Genomic DNA, 21,016 nt, shown 5'->3' on the forward strand with positions numbered 1-21,016 from the left:
GTCCCTCGGCCGTCCAGGACTCTCCCTCCTGATTGGCTGAGACACAGCTGCAGCGCCATTGGCTCCCGCCGCTGCCAATCAAAGTCAGTTAGCCAATTGGGGGCCGGGACCATCTCTCCTAGACGCCTTCAGACACGGAGCTTCAGCTTGGCTCGGGTGCCCCCATAGCAAGCTGCTTGTAATGGGGGCACTCGATAGGAGGGAGGGGCCAGGGGCAGCAAAGAGGGACCCGAGAAGAGGAGGATCCAGACTGCTCTGTGCGAAACTAACTGCACAGAAGAGGTAAGTATAACATGTTTGCTATTAAAAAAAAAAAGGTCTTTACAATCACTTTAATACTGCTTTTTGTGATCAAGTCATATGTGTTCATATTCTTTAGCACTACTACACTTGTTATAAATAATATTTCAGCCTGATGATTTAATCACTGCCTTTCTATAATGTATTTCTTCTTCCCACAGAATCTCTGCCTGCTGGAGATAGTACCACTGTAATAATGGGCATTGATTTCTGTGATTCTACTCAGGCTGCAAATTTCCAGCTCTGGTTGGTACATTATTTATTACATACTCAGATTTGCAGATTTTTTTTTAGATTCCTAAAAGCATTTATAGAGAAACTGTATTACATACTGTAAACGTCTCTGGTGATCATGTGGAAACATGAATAATATGATGCGCTTGCTTTGCAGCACCCACACCCGCCAATTCTACGTGTCCATCCAGCCACCTGTAGGAGAGCTTATGGAGCCTATGTTCATGAGTGAAAATGAGTTCAAGAGGGAACAGGGTGAGTGATGGCGAGCGTGGGAGAGGAGATTAGAGACAACAAAGAGACAGGCAGATTAAAGACAAAGGAGTGGAAGAAAGAGAGTTGACATAATATTTATACAGACACTTTAAACACTCAAGAATCAAACAATATTTTAATATGAATTACATCTTGCAATTGTTTTATAGCTTGTTGGTTTCTTCTCAATAAAAAGATAATTCGCCATTATTGAAGTGCATGTACAAAGACAAAAAAAAAAAACGTAAAAGGCGGTGAGCATACTCACACATATTGGCAGCCTATATTGTCACACAATCTGCATAGCTCATTGTTTTTTTTATCATTTTGTACCCGACTTACCACATAGCCTGCCTATAGGCCCATAGGCTGATTGTAAAAAATCATATGGATTCCCCCAATCACACAAGTGAGGTGGATAGAGGAATTTACTCCACTGTGCTATTGTATTCCAACAGCAGGGTTCCTCTGCTGTCAGAATACAGTGATTAGTGCTGCGGCTGATGATAAAATGAACATTTTCCAACATTCCCGTTCGACAGAAGTCGATCGCTAAATCGACTTCTGTCAGGTGGGAATGACCATAGATGGATTGAAATTTAGCTGGTCCCTGCTGAACCAGCTGAATTTCAATCTATCTAGGGCCAGCTTTAGAAAGCTCAGGTACCCAGAAATTATAGCTTCAGTGTCCAGTTAATTACTGGTAATAAAAAATTCATATGCTGGCCATTTTAGTGGACACATGCAAAGTAACATTTTTGAAATAGACTTAGTTGCAGAGATAATACTGTAGGGGGAATTTAGTAAATTATTTGGGACATTTTTCTGGCCATATGGCCCTTTAAAAAGGCCTGCACCAAATTCAGATCACCAATACAAAGTGGCGCTGGGGCTGCACCAAATTCAAAAAGAAGGAATGTTCTAAGAAAATTAATTTGTTTTCTAATCATCATTTTCGACGGCAGTGATGAGAGAATTCAAAGGAGCACGATGAAAAATTCTTCTCGAGCAAATGACATGATGTGACATTTATTAGAGGAGTTTTAAAGGCAGAAGGTTTTTTTTTTATCTCAATCCATTCTATGCATTAAGATAAAAAGCCTTCTGTGTGCAGCAGCTCCCCTTAAACTTACCTGAGGTCCCTCTGTCCAGCCGTCTGAGATTTTCCCTCATTGGCTGGGACACAGCAGCGGCGCCATTGGCTGCCGCTGCTGTCAATGAAAGTCAGCTAGCCAATAAGGGAAGAGGGGGGGCAGGGCTGGGTCGGGGCTCTGTGTCTGAATGGACAGAAGGAGCTGTGACTCAGCTCGGGTGCCCCCAAAGCTAAGTGCTTGCTGTGGGGCCACTGGACAGGAGGGAGGGGCCAGGAACCCAGACGCCGGGCTGCTCTGTGCAAAACCACTGCAACAGAGTATAACATGTTTGTTGTTTTTATAGGAAAAAAAACGAGACTTTACAATCACATGGATTGCCTATGATGCAATTTGTGCAAAAATAAAAGCATCATGTGTCTGTTTCCTAATTTGTCACTGAAAATGTATAATTTGAATGGGGGTTTTCTGCAATAGTTATGTATGTATGCTGGAGAAAAATTAATAAAATTGGACACAGTGCTGCTGTGTACGTACCATGGCTTGAACATAGTAGCATACATCATGAGTAACACTCTTCTTGTAATGTAGGTAAACTCACTGGCATGAATGAGATCACAGAGAAACTGACATTGTCTGGGAAATATCACAGTGATCACGTTATTGTGCAGCGAGTCATATCTGCAGCCAACATGAATCGAGTTCCCTGCGGTGCTGATAAAGAATATAGGTAAGAACCTGTACATGTTATATATACAATACCTATATCCTCATCGTTGTCCAGTGTGGTTATAGGGAAAGAATTCTTTAAAGCGGAGCTCCAGTCCCTGAAGTGTAAATTGTGAAAAATAGTGAAAATTGTAGCTGCTGACTTTTAGTAGTCACTCTGTTACACCTGTACCACGATCCAGCGGTGTTCTCACCCCAGTCGTGTTCTCCCTGTGCTGTGCTGCTGGTGCTATTCTGACCACGTGTGTTACCACGTCTGCTATTTCATCATGGACAGCAAGTTAGAACGAAGAACAAACGTGAAATTCTGCATGAAAATGGGCACAACTGCCACAGAGACGTTTGACATGATTCGGCAAGTTTACAGCAATGCTGCAATTGGTCGTTGGAGGTATTTTGAGTGATACGCTTGCTTCAAGAGCAGACGGACATCACTGGAAGACGACGAGAAAACAGGAAGACCTTCAACAAGCTCAACCCCCCAAAATGGCAAAACCATTCAGCAACTTGTGCATGATGATCATCGGAGAACAATTGCACGTGCCACTCAAAACACTTCCATTGACTCATTGCAGCATCGTCGTAAACTTGCCGAATTAAGTCAAACGTCTCTGTGGCAGATTTGCTCAGTTTCACGCAGAATTTCAACTTCGCTCTTTGTTGCCGTCCTTGATGAAAAAGCAGTGGTCAGAATAGCACCAGTTGCACAGCTCCCGATGTACACAGGACGTTGTCTTTTGGCACATTGACTTATGAAGGTTGGTGCTCCCTGTGGCTGTGCATGCAGCCTTGTGATGCCATCTGTTGGCGTGTTACAAAACTAGTTTTGAAACCTTTTAATACCACCTTGTACTAAACTTTGGGGAAAATGAGTGCAACTGCACTTGTAGAATGCAAAGTCTATTTGCCTTTAGCAAGTCCACTCCACAGTGCCACATAAATTTGTATTAGGCCTCTTGCACACAGTACTGATATTTGAGCAGCAGCATTTCTGGGCGTAATTTCAGGCATTTGTGTTGCGTGTATTTTTGCACATATGCGCATTTACGTGCAGAATACATTCCCAGGCAAAGTCCATTAATATTTATGTTTATATGCGCATATTTGTGTGCATTTGCACACATTTGCGCGTACCGGCGCAAAATACTGACTGGGAACACAGATTTTTCTATTTTTTTTTTATTCAAAGAATATGCAGTTCTTGTTTACCCGCCCGTGTGCACAGGCACATTGTAAACAATGGGCCGCATTTTAGATCAGTAAAAAAAAAAACCTGCTGTACTGAGATTTTTCAAGTGGCAGTGTGCAAAAGGCCTAAAAGTGCTTTACACATCTTTGTTATATACTTTCTCATACCTTCTATTATACATTGTTACTCATACCTCTGCATTATACACCATGCCCCATGCTTGTCTTTTACATGCAATACCTTATATCTTTTTATTAAACAAAGCACTTGATACCTACTGTACATTGCATGCATTTCTTCACACTTCTCTATTACAAGCTGTGTATCATATCTCCCTATGACATGCCATACCTCATACCTTTCTATTGCAGTTTCTTTTACCTCTCTATTACAACCCATGCCTCATACCTCTCTATTACACCCAGGGTCTTAAAGGAGAAGTATGGGAATCAAAAAATAGGTATACATACTCACCTCTATGCTGCAGCATCAGTGTGGATGCTGCAGCTGTCCTGTGTCAGTTCCAAGACAAAGAACTGAGCAATCACATAGCCGCTAATCACTCAGCTCTTGTTCTTCTCAGAGCAGAGAGCAGTGATTGTCAGTCACCGCTTTCTGCTCTACCCCTCCAGCACTCACTTGCTTACAATTGTTCCTGGACAATCAGACCAAAGACAGTCATTGTGCCAGTACAAGACTGATCAGTGTGTGCATAGGGTGCATATTATTTGTTGGTGGTTTGAAAGTTCACACAGAACACTAAATACAGGTGCATGTTTAAAAATGATATTTCTCTTTATTTTAAAGTCATTTTATGCTAACCTGCTGTTTTTTGATACAGTAACACAGAAGCCCCAGAGGCAGAATCCCCCTCTAAAAGGTAGTGGCTCTATGATGTGCCTCTGCGACTATCTCCTGCTTCTCTTTATCTTGCTTTCCTAATATGAAAGGCATGATGTGTGCACTATCTATGCTTTGCCATTGGCAGTTCTGTAAATCTGCCAGAATGCAGATCTGAAACTTTAACCTATACCAGTTATTCTCCCTATCCTCAGCTGATGCGTTTTATGATCTGAGATGTTCAAGTATACTGACGTTGCACAACCCTTAAACTGCAGATAGAGATATATTTATAACTGCTGTGTTACCTTCTATCTGGAACAAGTCAATGACAATGACAATCATATGGTTTTATGTTGCTAAGCAATATACAGAGCTAACGGTTACACAAAAGCAGGTTGAATTTATATTTCAGACTAATAGCTACAGTATAAGTGGAGAGATAAAACATATTCATCCAGAGGCTTGTGGCTTTTTATCTGAAGGATGATTTATATGGTGAACCAGAGGCAATTATTAATTTTGAATGATGTTGAATCTTTAGCTATGGATTAAATAGCCTTGTTTTAACCTACAACCCCTTTGGTAGGTACTGAGGCTACAATAATGTCTCACATGTATGCATTTATTGTGGAATTTTGAGTCATAGATATATTACTCATAGCAGCAGCATAGCCTATAAATTCTTCTGGCATCAGTACTGATATAATGGAATTGACCGGAAGGGTATGGCTTCATAGAGTTGTTTGGTCAGCAGTTAATTTCCAGTGCAAAGATTATGGCACAGGCACTGGTACTTACTTGATTCTGACTTATATAGAGCTACTGATCTGCTGCTAATTTTAATTAAATGTACAGTGAGAAAGAGGCCTTGCTGGCATCATTCACAACCTTGAAGTTATAAAAGAAGACTTGTGAAAATCTGTCAGAATAGACCTAAAAATATGTATATAAATAATATCCAGTGCGCCTGCAACAGCCAGTAAGGGATTACCCTATAACACTATAAGGATTTGTACAGAGCAGATCCTGACCTTCCTAACAATGCCGTGTTCTAACAAGATCAAAGCTTACTGCTGTTGACATGAACCATATCTAAAGTTGTAATTATGTCTTATTTGCTAAGGTTTGAAAGTGTTCTGGCTACAAAAGAATTACTGTGCCTAATATTGCAGGTTGATGCTTCTTGGGCATCTCATAATCCCCGCAGTTTTTAATATTTAGCTCCTGCATAGATTATGTGGGATGCAATTGTCAAATAACACTTATTTATTATGGATGCGCAAATTGCTATTTTTTAAATAAACAGTTAATAAACGTAACAAAAACAGAGCACAGAAATTAGTATTTAAAAATAGAATAAACATATAGTTCTAGCGACAAAGTACATTTAATTAATTATTATATGGAATTGTAATGATTGATGAATATACATGACAAAAAAACATATAAACCTAATGTTTTTCAGGGCTTAATGTGTTACTAAACACACACTGTTTAATTTACATTGTCCCTTCTATATCTGTATATTGATGATGGCACTGTAATTATTTTAATAAAAACTTCTAAGTACCTTTTTCCCTAATTGATATACAGCTGTGACATGACCCAGCTCTTTCCCAGCCTGTCTGCAGGGAAATATAAGCAGGAGGAGCTTCTAGTCCTCTGCTGCTAGTCACATGGTTAAAAAAAAACAGGCTTTGGAATACAGAGTAAAAATAAATAATATTAATAAACTGTTTTAAATTGTCATAAAAATATATATTTGAAATCAAATGTTTGTTATTTTTTGGCAATAACATGGTGCGGGCGGATTTCAGTCAGTCACAGACAGTGTCATGCCTCTCCAGCCTGTGTCTTAGAAAAAGAGGGAGGTGAAGCCTCAATTAATCTACATGTAATACCCCACCCTCATTGTGTTTAGCTGGTTAGTGAGCATAGATAAGGAGGGAAGGAGTTGGCTGTCATTTACCACTGTGTATACGCCCACATGTGTGACTCTATAGTCACATTGGCTGCTCAGACGCGATAGGGAGGAAATGCTAAGCATAGAAAACTAAACATGTGCAGAGTTTCCACCACAGCTGCAAAATCCCTGGCTGAATTGGAGACATGAACAGAAGGTGGAGATAGAGAGCAGCAGGATCAGCCAGGTTTTTTGCAGAATACAGAAAACAGATCTCATAGCGAGTGAGTATAAACAGAATGTAGTACAGCATTTATTGATAGTTTTTTTTATGATGTGTGACACTATAACCGACCCATGCTTTTTCCACCAGTCCTTTTGCAAAGTATTATATATATCTCACAATACAGCCTTTCTCTATACCTTAGAAATTTAAAATAATATAATAACTCTGTTTTCTCACAATAGCTAACTCAACTTACTGTTTTACCATTTTAGATTCGCAGCCAAGACAGTAACCAGTGGGACACTTGTCCTGGTGACGCTGACTATGAAAGACGCTTCTTCTGCACTGCTGACTATTAATAGTGAAAAAATGGTGATTGCAACGATGTTGGCAAAGGACATTGTGCAAGCATTGACTCAGTGATGTTTGTAATATGGCAACCCCGAGACTTGTTTTAAACCCCTGATACAGCATCAAGAGACCGATATGTTGATGTATGAAGATCAGATGTGACCTCTTGCAGTCTTATCATTGCTGCTAACACAATCACACTCCATAAGATGGTTTGTCTCTGCAGAATCCATCCCAGGCCAATAGAAAATTCTGAACAGCTCTTAGATAGTCACCACGTCTGAGGACATTTGAATGCCACGAGTTATAAGCTTGGTGAAACAATGAGTGATCCCACATGTTGAATATAAAGCCAGATTTATTAACACTTGGAATGACCCTAACCACAACAATTATCTACAAATAAATGCTAAAAATGACTACCCGTACTTTAAAAGCCTCTAGAGGATCTGAACCCAGAACATGGTCACACACAGGCTGGATCCAAAAGAATAAATGAGTTCATATTCCCATAATTAGTCAAAATGTCTTTTCAGTCAAGTGCCCAGGTGAATTTTTTTATCATCATTTTGGCCTTTGATGTGATTGGAAATTTATAGAAGAAAATGGCCTTATATAAAAAACCTTCATGCCCATTAATGATTTGATTTCCTACAAGATATAAGTCTGTGAGAGGGTAATTAATGGTAGAAATGATGTACGCATGAGATACAATGCAGAATGTGTGGTGTGTTATATTTATCTTTTAAAGGGAAGCAACGGGTCAGTGTTCTATAGATCTCTAGTGAAGCTGAATAAAAGTGAAAGTGCTCTTGATCAAGACAAAAAAATATCATATTCAAATCCCGTTTAGGTGAGAGTGTGTGGCCTCTGTGCTGTCTTTAAACACCTATGGTCATGGTAATAAACCAATCCCTTCATTGATGCGTGTAGACTGATATTACTATGACTTGTGTGGTGTCTTTCCCACCTCATGTATTGTATTATTTTCAGTGTCAGCAATACAGCTTTATTTATTACAATTGTAGCATCTCTCATTAAAGTACATTGTGAAAACAATTATGTACTGTGTACTGTCTAGATTTCAGCTTATTCAATGTATAGTGATCTGTTGAATACAACATTTTTTGTGCAGAGAATGATTGGCTGTACATCTCCTATGGATTACAGGAGTGCCGTTCGTTTTGCACTCCTAGGACCCGTTTTTAGCAGAGAGTGGGCTGAAGTCCGCTCTCTACTGACGTCACAGAAGTCGGACCATGCACCGCGTCATTACGACCACGGAGTCAGTATCCACCTAGATCCCTGGACTGACACCCGGCTCAACCTCTCAGCTAGCCGCTTAGAGCCTGTGCCGGCTGCTCCCCGCCCCTCCACAGCCCAGATCTCAAATGAGCGAGGAGGGGGTAGGGCAGAGAGCTGCTGACAATCAGCAGCTCTCTGCTCACGGAGCTGTGAGAACCGAGCGATCGGCGGTGTTCGATTTCTCGGTGTAGAGGTGCAGGGGAACAGGTGCAGCATCACACCGATGTTGCATCCACCTAGGTAAGTATAAATCTAAAAAAAATCACTAACCCATACTTCTCTTATAATAAAGATTTAATTATATTTTATAGTCTAAAAATGAATGAACTTTTCATGGAAAAAAAAAAAAAAATATATATATATATATATATATATATATCATTTTGAAATAAGAATTCCTGACAAAAAAATATATTACAGCTTAAAATAAATGTAGAGGCAGAAGGTTTTTTTATCTTAATGCATTCTATGCATTAAGATAGAAAAGCCTTCTGAGTCTAGCAGCCCCCCTAACACCCGAGGTCCATCTAGATCCAGCGATGTTGCAGAAGTGTCTCAGCTACCCAGGACTCCCCTCCTCATTGGCTAAATCAATCAAAGTTAATTAGCCAATAAGGAGAGAAAGGGGGCGGTGGTGGGTCCGAATGGCTCAGTTGAGGTGCACCCATAGCAAGCTGCTTTTTGTTGGGGCACTCAACAGGAGGGAGGGGCCAGGAGCAGGAACGAATGGAAGAGGAGGATCAAGGTTGCTCTATGCAAAACCACAGCATAGAGCAGGTAAGTCAAACACGTTTGTTATTTTTAACTACAAAAAAAAAACAAGACTTTAGTATTACTGTAAGGTGACACTAAACTCTGGTTTAAAAACAAATTTTAGTTAAATATGTATTCTTAACTCAAAAAGTCTCTCAGTCTCTTCGAAATGTCCAAATTCCTTTGCTGCTGTAATCTGGCTTCCTGTTAACCCTTTCACCATCAGAGCCATTTTTTGCAAACATTTAAAAATTCATTTTAGGCCTGAAGATTGCATAAAACACCCAAAACATTATATAAATTGTGAAAGCAGACACTTTAGAGAATAGTGGTAGTTTACATTTTTTATGTTAGACATTAACACAAAGGTGTAGAAACCGCAAAATATCTGTAAAAATGACACTAAAGTTGATTTTAGGGCATACAAATGCAATAAATTACCCAAATATAAAAAAAATATAAAATATCTATATATAAATATAAAAGATGAGGTTGCACTGAGTAAATAGATACCCTACAAGTCAAACCTTAAATTTGCGTGCACCAGTGAAATGGCAAGAAACTTCAGTAACCTATATTTTCCACAAACAATGCTTTAAACTGGGGGGTCAGCAACCTGTAAATCACAATCACCAGTAGGCGGACAGGTGACTGGTAGATCGTGATATAGGCTTGCTGACCCGCCATTCTAGAGCAACAGAGTGCAATGCAGAGGGATTACTTGTAAAGTTGGAGCTGTAAGAGGGAGCAAAAATCACATAAGCCGATGACTCCTCTGTAGTGCTGGCTGGCTCCCGTCCCATGCTGAGTGATACCAACTGCACTCCACCTCTAATCCTGACTAGCAACCTCCATAGTATTGCCAGTCCTATATGTGATGATTTTTCGGTGACAGGATTTCTTTAATGAAACATCCAGTGTCCCTGAATTTCTCCCCTGTGCTCCAGATTGCTTGCTGGCCAGGGAAAGTGAAAAAGGGACCCGGAAATTACTTTTACATGTCGCTTCCGAGTCAGCAAGAAGAATAGGAGGAGAGCAGACGCATGTCTGCTCAGCTCCCTCCCTTCTACCCAGCAGCACCCACCATGCAGGTCCTAGGTGCACCAACGAGGGCACGTGCGGGTGGGGGGGGGCCCCCCAGTTACCAGGGGGTGTGGAAGCAATTCGATGGCAGCAGAGGTGGCAGATTTCTTTAATCTGACAGCCAGGAGACGGCTTTATCAGATACAATCAGGTCCATAAATATTGGGACATCGACACAATTCTAATCTTTTTGGCTCTATACACCACCACAATGGATTTGAAATTAAACAAACAAGATGTGCTTTAACTGCAGACTTTCAGGTTTAATTTGAGGGTATTTACATCCAAATCAGACGAAAGGTGTAGGAATTACAACAGTTTGTATATGTGCCTCCCACTTTTTAAGGGACCAAAAGTAATGGGACAATTGGCTGCTCAGCTGTTCCATGGCCAGCTGTGTGTTATTCCCTCATTATCCCATTTACAAGGAGCAGATAAAAGGTCCAGAGTTAATTTCAAGTGTGCTATTTGCATTTGGAATCTGTTGCTGTCAACTCTCAATATGAGATCCAAAGAGCTGTCACTATCAGTGAAGCAAGCCATCACTAGGCTGAAAAAAACAAAACAAACCCGTCAGAGAGATAGCAAAAACATTAGGTGTGGCCCAATCAACTGTTTGGAATATCCTTAAAAAGAAAGAACGCACCGGTGAGCTCAGCAACACCAAAAGACCCGGAAAACCATGGAAAACAACTGTGGTGGAGGACCGAAGAATTCTTTCCCTGGTGAAGAAAACACCCTTCACAACAGTTGGCCAGATCAAGAACACTCTCCAGGAGGTAGGTGTATGTGTGTCAAAGTCAACAATCAAGAGAAGACTTCACCAGAGTGAATACAGAGGGTTCACCACAAGATGTAAACCATTGGTGAGCCTCAAAAACAGGAAGGCCAGATTGGAGTTTGCCAAACAACATCTAAAAAAGCCTTCACAGTTCTGGAACAACATCCTATGGACATATGAGACCAATATCAACTTGTACCAGAGTGATGGGAAGAGAAGAGTATGGAGAAGGAAAGGAACTGCTCGTGATCCACAGCATACCACCTCATCAGTGAAACATGGTGGTGGTAGTGTCATGGCGTGGGCATGTATGGCTGCCAATGGAACTGGTTCTCTTGTATTTATTGATGATATGACTGCTGACAAAAGCAGCAGGATGAATTCTGAAATGTTTCGGGCAATATTATCTGCTCATATTCAGCCAAATGCTTCAGAACTCATTGGACGGCGCTTCACAGTGCAGATGGACAATGACCTGAAGCATACTGCGAAAGCAACCAAAGAGTTTTTTTAAGGGAAAGAACTGGAATGTTATGCAATGGCCAAGTCAATCACCTGACCTGAATCCAATTGAGCATGCATTTCACTTGCTGAAGACAAAACTGAAGGGAAAATGCCCCAAGAACAAGCAGGAACTGAAGACAGTTGCAGTAGAGGCCTGGCAGAGCATCACCATGGATGAAACCCAGCGTCTGGTCATGTCTATGCGTTCCAGACTTCAGGCTGTATTGACTGCAAAGGATTTGCAACCAAGTATTAAAAAGGGAAAGTTTGATTTATGATTGTTAATCTGTCCCATTACTTTTGGTCCCTTAAAAAGTGGGAGGCACATATACAAACTGTTGTAATTCCTACACCGTTCACCTGATTTGAATGTAAATGCCCTCAAATTAAAGCTGAAAGTCTGCAATTAAAGCACATCTTGGTAAATCCATTGTAGTATAAAGCCAAAAAGATTAGAATTGTGTAGATGTCCCAATATTTATGGACCTGACTGTAAGTATCTTATTTTTCTTATTTCTTTATTATCTATACAGTATGTATTTTGTAGTCATAATATTTGTAGAGGGATCTTGATTAATTCCTAAAACCTAAATGAAAGCACACTTTCAGTCCTGAAGAAGCGAGACCACCGGGAAACATGTAGACTGAGTGAGATATACTATACACTGTTATATTCATGGTCAGTAGGCCCTTTAAATTGATGGTCAGTGCTTAGTATGTCCTTTACATTGGTGGACAGTGGGGAGAATGCCCCTTACTTTGATGATCAGCTGGAAAAGTGCCATCTTTACAGACAGCTTAAAAGTTCTGGTGGTCTGAGAGTCTTCAGTGATCACACGCCAATAGTTTCGCTGTATAACTTCCTGGAACGAGGCATCATCAGGTAGGAGGTCCATCTACCACTGCTCACTGCGCAAAAAGCCTGTAGCAACCTCTTTAGTTTTTTTTTTTTACCTAAACATTACAATAAAGACTGAATAACCAGCATGCTTTCCTTTGGTTGGTGAATGCAATAAAGAAAGATTATGAATTAAATATAATGTCTAACTGTTCTTAATGATTTCCAGTATCAAATTTAAAACCAGTGTACAGTATACAAACATGAGAAAATGTATATACTCCAACGTATTTGTATTTTATGGATAAGGACACCCATAGTGAACACTATTAACATACTGCAAGTCATCTCTGATGTCCATTATATTTTAAAGAATTCTTTTATTGCCAGGGAAGTTCTCAGCAAGTGTTATACTCCTACATACATTAGCCCTTCACTCTATATTTATTACCTTTATGAGTGCTCTCTTGTTTCATTGTGCTGGTCTAGGCTGTTCAATGATTTTCCACTGATTACTTTGTCATAGTTTTTATACAGTGACTTGGAAAAAGTATTCATACCCCTTGAAATTCTCCATATTTTGTCATGTTACAACCAAAAACGTAAATGTAATTTATTGGGATTTTATGTGATAGACCAACACAAAGTGGCACATAATTGTGAAGTGAAAATGATAAATGGCTTTCAAAATTTTTTACAAATAAATAGTGCAGTGTAGTTTCCAGAGCAGCCTAGCAGATTCTCTCCTCACCAATATTGTGTTCCTGAGCAGATCATGTTTCTTCTCATGTGAATTGAGAGGAAGTAGGATTGGAACAGGTCGACACTGCTGGGATTGCATATCTCAGGGGGAACAATAGCAACCATTGCAGGTTTTCAAACCTGAATTATACAAAGTGACCAACTGGCAGGATCATGGACATGAAATCTCCACTCCAAAAGTGGCCAGATTGAGCCATTGTCATCTCATGTCTATAGGTACCCTAAAATAATCATAGTAAAGCAGCCCTCAAAATTTCCACTCGCCTGCTCGTATTTGGCAAATGGAAATAAGCTGTGGGCGAGTGTTTCAGCTCAGGCGGAAGGTGGGTCCGCTTGGCTCAGACAAGCTGCCTGCGTCAAACATCTATACGGAGGGCTCTGTGTGCCACCCTTCACGTCAGGAAGTGTAGTTTCCAGCGCAGCCCCATGGATTCTCTTCTCACCAACATGGCAGACAGGAGGCGGTGGATTAGACACGCGTTCCAGGACAGCGAGGAGGAGGAAGAAGAGTCCTGCAGTGAGAGTATAGGCTCTGGGAAACAGCCGACCTACCAGGGAGAAGTGAGGACCAAGAGGTCGGGGAGACCCTCAGAGACAAGTTCGAGTGTGTAAGTGTGCACAGGCTGGCAATGTACAGGAAAGCTGGGCGCAGGCCGCCCACTTACTGACTCACACCCCTACCTACCTTTTTCAGATAAGAAGTGGAGCAAAGTGCAGCCACCCATAGCATCCTATTAGAACTCAGCTTACTGAGACCACACCAATGTAAGGCAAGCTCTGATTGGTTACAAGGGATACTGCACTGAGTGTTCAGGTTCTTGTTTCTGTAGTGTGAGGTTGTACAGACAGTTGGGCCTAGTCACCCAGTGCAGTAGCCATAGCAACTGTACTGGCTTCAGATTGGTTGCTATTAGGTTCCATTTACACCTATTGTTTTATGCGCAAAATGCATAGGACAGTCCATTTATTTAAATATGGATACCCTACACAAGGCAAAGTAGCTCATGGAACTATTGCTGCATTCAGTTTTGGGTGTTTTTTTTAGTTTGTGTGTTTAGTGGTGTTTGCGATGCCATTAACAATAAATGGCTCAGCAAACGTGATGTGGTTTTAGCACATTTAATAAATTTGTGCAGAAATGTGCAATTTTGCATGCGTTTACAAAACACGCAGGTGTGAGTGAAGTCTTGGGGATGGGCTCGGTGCGGACCCAGAAAGAAGGTGTCACTCCCTCCCAGTCACCTAGCGTAGTGCACCTCTAAACCCTACATACTGTAGGTAGTGCATATTTACCGCTAGGCTAACAAGGCAGTAATGATGTGTACAGTGCCTATGGTATGGATTGGAGTTGGGGGGGGGGGGGGGTGACCCTACGTGTTTTTTTTTTTTAATTAGTTTTTCTTTTTTTTACATTTCAGCTGTCAGTGGGGAAGCCTGCTGACAGCTTATGAGTCATCGGTTGTTAAGGACGCGGCGACCGGCTTCTCAACAACCAGCCATACTTCACACAGTATTCGAATCAATCGATAATTTTTCCACCGATCTGAACTCAAATCGTTCGAAAAATTTGGAATTAGTTTGTAAACGACTATGCAAAACCAAATTAAACAAATTTCAACCAAATTCATTACTATTTCATTCGAAGATTTTGATACATCTGAATAACAATCATATTTTATTCATCACAGTCATATCAATGAAATATACGTTGTTGTTGGTAATATTTATTTTTGTAACTTAATTCTGCATAAAACATTTAACAATGTAATTTCATGAGATAATTTAGGAGGACATCTTTAGGGGTGGAATTTGAGGCGGGGCAGGGGTTGGGTGGGGCAACTGGTGGCGAGTAACTCAGGACTTTAAATTTTGAGCCCTGCAGTAAAGCATGTTTGTTATACTTACTGTGGAACCTAGGGGGTAATCCTCTGCATTGTGTAAAAAGTCTGTTCGATCCTGTCTCCTCTGATCATCTCCTTCTTCCACTGACTCCAATATATTTCCTGATATTTACAGAGACAGGGGACAGGCTGCACATGCTCTGTTTGGTGTGTATTGCTAGAGAGTTCTTTTTTTTTTTCTTGGGAGAGTTCATGTGATGAGCATGGGGCCAATCAGCACTGTCCAGACAGAGGGTCAGGGGTCCTGAATCCTCATATGATAATCGTGGGAGAATAAAAACTCCTCCTACAAGCTTTATCCAGACACTCATAGAATTTACAAGACTGCTATATACTGCTGATGAAAAAAGGTATTTAGCAGTTTACATTTGCTAAAATAATTGAATTTTCATGTTCTGTGTACTGTGGGAGATCAGATATAGTGATTGGAGGGTCCTGGGTTTAGTAACACTTTAAGAAAAGGTAATTTTTACATACACTTTAAGGTCTTATCTTTAGTTACAATGGCACAAATTAATCTTTCTCTCTTTCATACCTCCTTTTCTGGAAAAATCACACGGACACTCTACAACCATTTTCAGCATACCTTGCCTTTTTTGCCTGTTCTACTTTGAGCAGTGATCCTGGAACAAAAATAACCGTTGTACTGAATCAAGTCATAGCCGAATGCCCACATCTTACAGACTATAGTAAAACATGGCTGTTAAAGTGCATGGAAAAATGCATTTATGTGATGAGAGCATATTATTGGATGATGCAGCCACCATTCAGCTGACAACTATCTGCCCAGCTTCTTGATTTTATTTTGCATATATTATGGCCAGCTTTAGCCAGTAACATGCTGGAGAGATACAGTGCATCCGAAAAGTATGCACAGCGCTTCACTTTTTCCACATTTTGTAATGTTACAGCCTTATTCCAAAATTGATTAAATTCATTATTTTACTCAAAATTCTACAAACAATACCCCATAATGACAACGTGAAAGAAGTTTGTTTGAAATGTTTGCAAATTTATTAAAAATAAAAAATGAAAAAAATCGCATGTACATAAGAATTCACAAACTTTGCTCAATACTTTGTTGAAGCACCTTTGGCACCAATTACATCCTCAAGTCTTTTTTAGTATGATGCTACAAGCTTGGCACACCTATTTTTGGGCAGTTTCTCCCTCTCTCTTCTTTTCAGGACCTCTCAAGCTCCATCAGGTTGGATGGGGGAGGGTCGGTGCACAGCCATTTTTAGATCTCTCCAGAGATGTTCAATCGGGTTCAAGTCTGGGCTCTGGCTGGGCCACTCAAGGACATTCACAGAGTAATCCCGTAGCCACTCATTTGTTATATTGGCTGTGTGCTTAGGGTCGGTGTCCTGTTGGAAGATGAACCTTCGTCCCAGTCTGTAGTTCAGAGTGCTCTGGAGCAGGTTTTCATCAAGAATATCTCTGTACATTGCTGCATTCATCTTTCTCTCGATCCTGACTAGTCTCCCAGTTTCTGCCACTAAAAAACATCCCCACAGCATGATGCTGCCACCACCCTGCTTCACTGTAGGGATGGTATTGGCCAGGTGATGAGTGGTGTCTGGTTTCCTCCAGACAAGGCACTTGCCATTCAGGCCAAAGAGTTCAATCTTTGTTTCATCAGATCAGAGAATTTTGTTTCTCATGGTCTGTGAGTCCTTCAGTTGCCTTTTGGCAAACTCCAGGCAGGCTGTCATGTGCCTTTTACTGAGAAGTGGCTTCCGTCTGGCCACCCTACCATAGAGGCCTGATTGGTGGAGTGCTGCAGAGATGGTTGTTCTGGAAGGTTCTCCTCTCTCCACAAAGAAACGCTGGAGCTCTGTCAGAGTGACCATTGGTTCTTGGTCACCTCCCTAAGGCCCTTCTCCCCCAATTGCTCATTTTGGCCAGGTAGTCTGCTCTAGGAAGAGTCCCGGTGGTTCCAAACTTCTTCCATTTATGGATGATGGAGGCTACTGTGCTCATTGGGACCTTCAATGCTGCATACATTTTTCTGTACCCTTCCCTAGATCTGTGCCTCCATACAATCCTGTCTCGGAGGTCTACAGACAATTCCTTGGACTTCATGGCTTGGTTTGTGCTCTGACATGCACTGTTAACCGTGGTACCTTATATAGACAGGTGTGTGTCTTTCCAAATCACGTTCAATCAACTAAATTTACCACAGGTGAAAATGTTGTAGAAACATCTCAAGGATGATCAGAAACAGGATGCACCTGAGCCTAATTTTGAGTGTCAAAGGCTGTGAATACCTATCTACATGTGATTGTTTTCGTTTTTTATTTTTAATAAATTTGCAAAGATTTAAAAAAAAAAACTTTTTCATGTTGTCATTATGGGGTATTGTTTTTTAGAATTTTGAGGAAAATAATGAATTTAATCCAAGCGCTGTGAATACTTTCTGGATGCACTGTAACATTGTCATGTTACTGCAAAATGAGTTAACAGCAGCATTTTTGTGTGGGCAGAAGGCATATGTGCACCACCCAGCCCCAGTACAAGCAGTCAAGTCAATGAGAGGCTTCTAGGGGTGGACACTGTGCCAAGGGTACTAACATTTAAGGCTGTATGCGAACGAATGCCCGGAAGGCAAGACATCTACTTTCTTGGCATCCATCCCTGGGCACATATTTATTATTTCAGGTACTTATATAGTGCTGTCAATTTACGCAGCGCTTTACATATACATTACACATGGACATCAGTCCCTGCTCTTGTACAATCTAAGGTCCCTAACTCACATTCATATATACACAGTAGGGCCATTTTTTTGTTATACAGGATCCAATTAACCTACCAGCATGTCTTTGGAGTGTGGGAGGAAACCAGAGTGTGGGAGAAACCCATGCAGGCACAGGGAGAACATGCAAACTCCAGGCAGATAGTGTCGTGGTTGGGATTCGAACCAGTGACCCTCTTGCTGCTAGGTGAAAGTGCTAACCACTACACCACTGTGCTGCCCAGGGCCGTCTTTTCCAAGGGGCAAACCGGGGCAACTGCCCAGGGCCCAATCTTTATTGAGGGGCCCAAAGCAGCTGCCGCTTGAACCCGCACATTGGGGCCCCGATGGCGGTATTGCAGAGCGGCGCGCACGGAGGCTGCATTCCCGAGCAAGCCAGCAGAGAGGGGGCGGGACTCGGAGCTCCGCCTCCACTGATGCTCTGACCCCGCCCCATGCATCCTGTATGTTCAGATCAGAGCGGCTGTAGGGAGAGCAGTGATCGGAGTGGGAGCCCCGCCCCCAGACCTCTGTATTCTCCTGCCAGTTTAGAGGGGGGCAGGGGTCAGAGCATCAGTGGAGCTCCCAGTCCCACTCCCTTGCTGCATCCTGTCTGGTAGGATTAGAGTGGCTGCCTGTAGTGAGAGGCTGAGAGCAATGATCGGAGTGGGAGCCCCGCCCCCCGACCTCTATTCCCCAGCCAGTTTAGAGGGGGCAGGGCCAGGAGCTCCACTGATGCTCTGACCCCGCCCCCTGCAGCCTACATGCTCGGGAATTAGCAAGCAAGATCAGAGTGGGAGTCCCATCCAGTGACCTCTGAAATTGTGTAATAAGCCCAGCTGGCCAGGTATGTCCTTACACTGATATAATGCTTGCTTTTCTAAAACCCTGAGCTGTGTTATTCAACTGTAAAGGTGTGCATTGTTGAAAGTTTTCTGACTCCCTCCTGTACCATGTCCGCAGCCTCTGACCCCCCTCCTGTACCATGTCCGCAGCCTCTGACCCCCCTCCTGTACCATGTCCGCAGCCTCTGACCCCCCTCCTGTACCATGTCCGCAGCCTCTGACCCCCCTCCTGTACCATGTCCTCAGCCTCTGACCCCCCTCCTGTACCATGTCCGCAGCCTCTGACCCCCCTCCTGTACCATGTCCGCATTCTCTGACCCCCCTCCTGTACCATGTCCGCATTCTCTGACCCCCCTCCTGTACCATGTCCGCAGCCTCTGACCCCCCTCCTGTACCATGTCCTCAGCCTCTGACCCCCCTCCTGTACCATGTCCGCATTCTCTGACCCCCCTCCTGTACCATGTCCGCAGCCTCTGACCCCCCTCCTGTACCATGTCTGCATTCTCTGACCCCCCTCCTGTATCATGTCCGCATTCTCTGACCCCCCTCCTGTACCATGTCCGCAGCCTCTGACCCCCTCCTGTACCATGTCCGCAGCCTCTGACCCCCCCTCCTGTACCATATCCGCATTCTCTGACCCCCCTCCTGTACCATGTCAGCAGCCTCTGACCCCCCCTCCTGTACCATGTCCGCATTCTCTGACCCCCTCCTGTACCATGTCTGCATTCTCTGACCCCCCCTCCTGTACCATGTTCGCATTCTCTGACCCCCTCCTGTACCATGTCCGCAGCCTCTGACCCCCCTCCTGTACCATGTCCGCAGCCTCTGACCCCCCTCCTGTACCATGTCTGCATTCTCTGACCCCCCTCCTGTACCATGTCCGCAGCCTCTGACCCCCCTCCTGTACCATGTCCGCATTCTCTGACCCCCTCCTGTACCATGTCCGCATTCTCTGACCCCCCTCCTGTACCATGTCCGCAGCCTCTGACCCCCCTCCTGTACCATGTCCGCAGCCTCTGACCCCCCTCCTGTACCATGTCCGCAGCCTCTGACCCCCCTCCTGTACCATGTCTGCATTCTCTGACCCCCCTCCTGTACCATGTCCACAGTCTCTGACCCTCTCCTGTACCATGTCCGCAGTCTCTGACCCTCTCCTGTATCATGTCCGCAGCCTCTGACCCTCTCAAGTACCATGTCCGCAGCCTCTGACCCTCTCCTGTACCATGTCCGCAGTCTCTGACCGTCGCTTGTACCATATCTGCAGTCCCTGACTGTCTCCTGTAGTATGTCTGCAGTCTCTGACCATCTTCTGTTGTATGTCTGCAGTCTCTGAGGCTCTCCTGTAGTATGTTTGCAATCTCTGACCCTCTCCTGTAGTAGGTGTATTAATGTGCCGCTTTACTTGCGCAATTATTTGGGATTGCTCCACTGCTCAGTCAGTGGTAATATTGTGCAATTAGCTGTAGCAATCAATAATCAGTGGACAGTAGTGATCTGCTGTAATCTCTAGCAACCAATCAGTGAGCAGCAATAATGTGCAGTAACCTTTAGCAACCAATTGGCAAGCAGAAATTATGTATTGTAACCTCTAGCAACCAGTCTGTGAGCAGTAAGGATAGACTATAACCTCTGGCAACCAACTGTAATCACTGCATGATCTGCTGCAGTAAACTGATTTTGAGTCTACCTGCTATTTTTATGTATGTCCCAAGAACGGAGGTGGGGGGGGGGGGCCCAAGAAAATTTTTGCCCAGGGCCCAATCAGTATTAAAGACGGCCCTGGTGCTGCCCAACATATGAGCATAAAAATGATCACTTCCCATAGACTTTTGCAGGCTGTTGGCACGGTAGCTGGACGGTGCACTTGTGCCTTCCGATCACACAAAAAAGCTACAATCTCCTCCCGGGAAGACTAGGTTTTGCTTACATTATACCTTCCATCGATCTGTAAACTAAGATTGATTCACTAAAGATGGCCATAGATGGGGGTTAGCCGTCCCCGCTGGGAGAATACAGCGATTACTGCTAATTGGTATAACAGCCGCTAGCAATAATCGCATGTAAAATCCCACAGGCCGGTTGTACCCAAGTTGATCGATCGATCAACTTTGGTACATTCAGCCTGCCCACTTATAATTCGAATCTTGCCCGGTCCCTGCTGAACTGGCCGAGATTCTAACCATCTGTAGCCGGCTTTAGTAATCAAATCTGTTAAACTGTATACAATTTTGCAACATCAATTCATATCAGAAGTCACTGCCGATAGGACTGCGATATTACATCTGTTTCAATGGCAGGGATTTGTTTTAACACAAATTAACCACAGCTTCTTAGGGAGGCTTTGCTGTTATTGCTGAAATCACTCTGCTCACTTATAATTCATGTA

General features: G+C 42.8%; 1 protein-coding gene across 10 annotated transcripts in view; it reads left to right on the plus strand.

The window, feature by feature from the left end:
- Positions 1 to 8,180, plus strand: part of AP3B2 (adaptor related protein complex 3 subunit beta 2) — a 158,576-nt gene extending 150,396 nt beyond the window's left edge. For all 10 annotated transcript variants that reach the window (XM_082254195.1, XM_082254189.1, XM_082254196.1 and 7 more), the window contains 4 exons: positions 462 to 546; positions 692 to 789; positions 2,472 to 2,610; positions 7,043 to 8,180. In XM_082254195.1, the coding sequence (XP_082110321.1) occupies positions 462 to 546; positions 692 to 789; positions 2,472 to 2,610; positions 7,043 to 7,193 (473 nt within the window). In that variant the 3' untranslated portion in view covers positions 7,194 to 8,180. The remainder of the gene's footprint in view (positions 1 to 461; positions 547 to 691; positions 790 to 2,471; positions 2,611 to 7,042) is intronic.
- The last annotated feature ends 12,836 nt before the right edge of the window (positions 8,181 to 21,016 follow it).

The sequence above is a fragment of the Pelophylax lessonae genome, assembly GCF_965119305.1.
Source record: "Pelophylax lessonae genome assembly, chromosome: 4".
Taxonomy (NCBI): Eukaryota; Metazoa; Chordata; class Amphibia; order Anura; family Ranidae; genus Pelophylax; species Pelophylax lessonae.